This window comes from Penaeus chinensis, chromosome 7 (genome assembly GCF_019202785.1).
Source record: "Penaeus chinensis breed Huanghai No. 1 chromosome 7, ASM1920278v2, whole genome shotgun sequence".
Lineage (NCBI taxonomy): Eukaryota > Metazoa > Arthropoda > Malacostraca > Decapoda > Penaeidae > Penaeus > Penaeus chinensis.
In genome coordinates this window covers 2,825,696-2,828,195 of record NC_061825.1, presented here as the reverse complement: position 1 = coordinate 2,828,195, position 2,500 = coordinate 2,825,696, and the positions used below count along the sequence as shown (strand labels likewise).

The following is a 2,500-nucleotide window of genomic DNA, read 5'->3' as shown; positions in this document are numbered from 1 at the left end:
ACTGCTCCTGCTGGGCTCTGCTGCTCTGCTGGGTCTGCTGCTCTCTGCTGGGTCTGCTGCTCCTGCTGGTTCTGCTGCTCCTGCTGGTTCTGCTGCTCCTGCTGGTTCTGCTGCTCCTGCTGGTTCTGCTGCTCCCTGCTGGTTCTGCTGCTCCTGCTGGTTCTGCTGCTCCTGCTGGTTCTGCTGCTCCTGCTGGTTCTGCTGCTCCTGCTGGTTCTGCTGCTCCTGCTGGTTCTGCTGCTCCTGCTGGTTCTGCTGCTCCTGCTGGTTCTGCTGCTCCTGCTGGTTCTGCTGCTCCTGCTGGTTCTGCTGCTCTGCTGGTTTGCTGCTCTGCTGGTTCTTCTGCTCCTGCTGGTTCTGCTGCTCTGCTGGTTCTGCTGCTCCTGCTGGTTCTGCTGCTCCTGCTGGTTCTGCTGCTCCTGCTGGTTCTGCTGCTCCTGCTGGTTCTGCTGCTCCTGCTGGTTCTGCTGCTCCTGCTGGTTCTGCTGCTCCTGCTGGTTCTGCTGCTCCTGCTGGTTCTGCTGCTCCTGCTGGTTCTGCTGCTCCTGCTGGTTCTGCTGCTCCTGCTGGTTCTGCTGCTCCTGCTGGTTCTGCTGCTCCTGCTGGTTCTGCTGCTCCTGCTGGTTCTGCTGCTCCTGCTGGTTCTGCTGCTCCTGCTGGTTCTGCTGCTCCTGCTGGTTCTGCTGCTCCTGCTGGTTCTGCTGCTCCTGCTGGTTCTGCTGCTCCTGCTGGTTCTGCTGCTCCTGCTGGTTCTGCTGCTCCTGCTGGTTCTGCTGCTCCTGCTGGTTCTGCTGCTCCTGCTGGTTCTGCTGCTCCTGCTGGTTCTGCTGCTCCTGCTGGTTCTGCTGTCTCCTGCTGGTTCTGCTGCTCTGCTGGTTCTGCTGTCCTGCTGTTCTGTCTCCTGCTGGTTCTGCTGCTCCTGCTGGTTCTGCTGCTCTGCTGTTCGCTGCTCCTGCTGGTTCTGCTGTTCTCCGCTGGTTCTGCTGTCTGCTGGTTCTGCTGCTCCTGGTTCTGCTGCTCCTGCTGGTTCTGCTGTTCCGCTGTTCGCTGCTGCTGGTTCTGCTGCTCCGTGCTGCGTTCTGCTGTTCCTCTGTTCTGCTGTTCTGCTGTTCTGCTGTTCCTGCTGGTTCTGCTGCTCCGCTGTTCTGCTGTCTGCTGGTTCCTGCTGTTCCTGCTGGTTTCTGCTCTGCTGGTTCTGCTGCTCCTGCTGTTCTGCTGTTCCTGCTGTTGTTCCTGCTGGTTCTGCTGTCCTCGCTGTTGCCTCTGCTGGTTTCTGCTGTTCGCTGCCCTGCTGTTCTGCTGTTCCGCTGTTCTGCTGTTCTGCTGTTCTGCTGCCTCCTGCTGGGTCTGCTGTTCCTGCTGGTTCTGCTGCTCCTGCTGGTCTGCTGTCCGCTGTTCCGCTGTTCCTGCTGGTTCTGCTGTCTCTGCTGGTTCTGCTGCTCTGCTGGTCTGCTGTTCCTGCTGGTTCTGCTGTTCCCGCGCTCTGCTGTTCTGCTGTTCCCGCTGTCCTGCTGGTTCGGCTGTTCCCTGCTGTTCTGCTGCTCTGCTGCTCTGCTGTCTCCTGCTGGTTCTGCTGTCCTGCTGTTCTGCTGTCCTGCTGTTCTGCTGCGTCCTGCTGGTTCTGCTGTCCCGTGCTGGTCTGTTGTCTGCTGGTTCTGCTGCTCCTGCTGGTTCTGCTGTTCCTGCTGGTTCTGCTGTCTCTGCTGGTTCTGCTGCTCCTGCTGTTCTGCTGTTCCTGCTGGTTCTTCTCCTGCTGGTTCTGCTGTTCCCGCTGTTCCTGCTGGTCTGCTGTTCCCGCTGTTCCTGCTGGTTCTGCTGTTCCCGCTGCCTGCTGTTCTGCTGTTCCCGCTGTTCCTGCTGGTTCTGCTGTTCCCGCTGTTCCTGCTGGTTCTGCTGTTCCCGCTGCCCCTGCCTGTTCTGCTGTTCCCGCTGTTCCTGCTTGTTCTGCTGTTCCTGCTGCCCCTGCCAGTTCTGCTGTTCCTGCTGTTCCCGTCGTCTCTGCTGTTCCCACTGTTCCTGCTGGTTCTGCTGTTCCCGCTGTTCCCGCTGTTCCTGCTGTTCCTGCTGTTTCCGCTGTTCCTGTTTGTTCTGCTGTTCCCGCAGTTCCTGCTGGTTCTGCTGTTCCCGCTTCTCCTGTTGGCTCTGCTTCTGCTGGTTCTTCTGCTCCTGCTGCTTCTGTTGCTCCTGCCGGTGCTGCTCTTCCCGCTGTTCCTGCTGGTTCTGCTGTTCCTGCTGTTCCTGCTGGTTCTGCTGTTCCTGCTAGTTCTACTGTTCTTGCTGGTGCTGCTGGTTCTTCTGGTTTTGCTGCTCCAGCTGGTTCTGCTGCTCGTGACAGGTTCTGTTTCTCCTGCTGGTTCTGCTGCTCCTGCTGGTTCTGCTGCTCCTGCTGGTTCTCCTGGTTTTGCTGCTCCTGCTGGTTCTGCTGCTCCTGCTGGTTCTGCTGCTCCTGCTGGTTCTGCTGCTCCTGCTGGTTCTCCTGGTTTTGCTGCTCCTGCTGGTT

General features: G+C 59.2%; 1 protein-coding gene across 1 annotated transcript in view; it reads right to left on the bottom strand.

Annotated features, from left to right (window-relative positions):
- The window catches only part of LOC125027546 (putative uncharacterized protein DDB_G0271606), a 4,983-nt gene that overhangs the window by 1,298 nt on the left and 1,185 nt on the right, over positions 1 to 2,500 (bottom strand). Inside the window, exons 3-6 of the mRNA XM_047616639.1 lie at positions 1,705 to 2,256; positions 1,025 to 1,621; positions 381 to 842; positions 1 to 74 (exon numbers count right to left, since the gene is read on the bottom strand). The exon at positions 1 to 74 is cut by the window's left edge and continues 157 nt beyond it. Coding sequence (XP_047472595.1) covers positions 1 to 74; positions 381 to 842; positions 1,025 to 1,621; positions 1,705 to 2,256 — 1,685 coding nt within the window. The remainder of the gene's footprint in view (positions 75 to 380; positions 843 to 1,024; positions 1,622 to 1,704; positions 2,257 to 2,500) is intronic.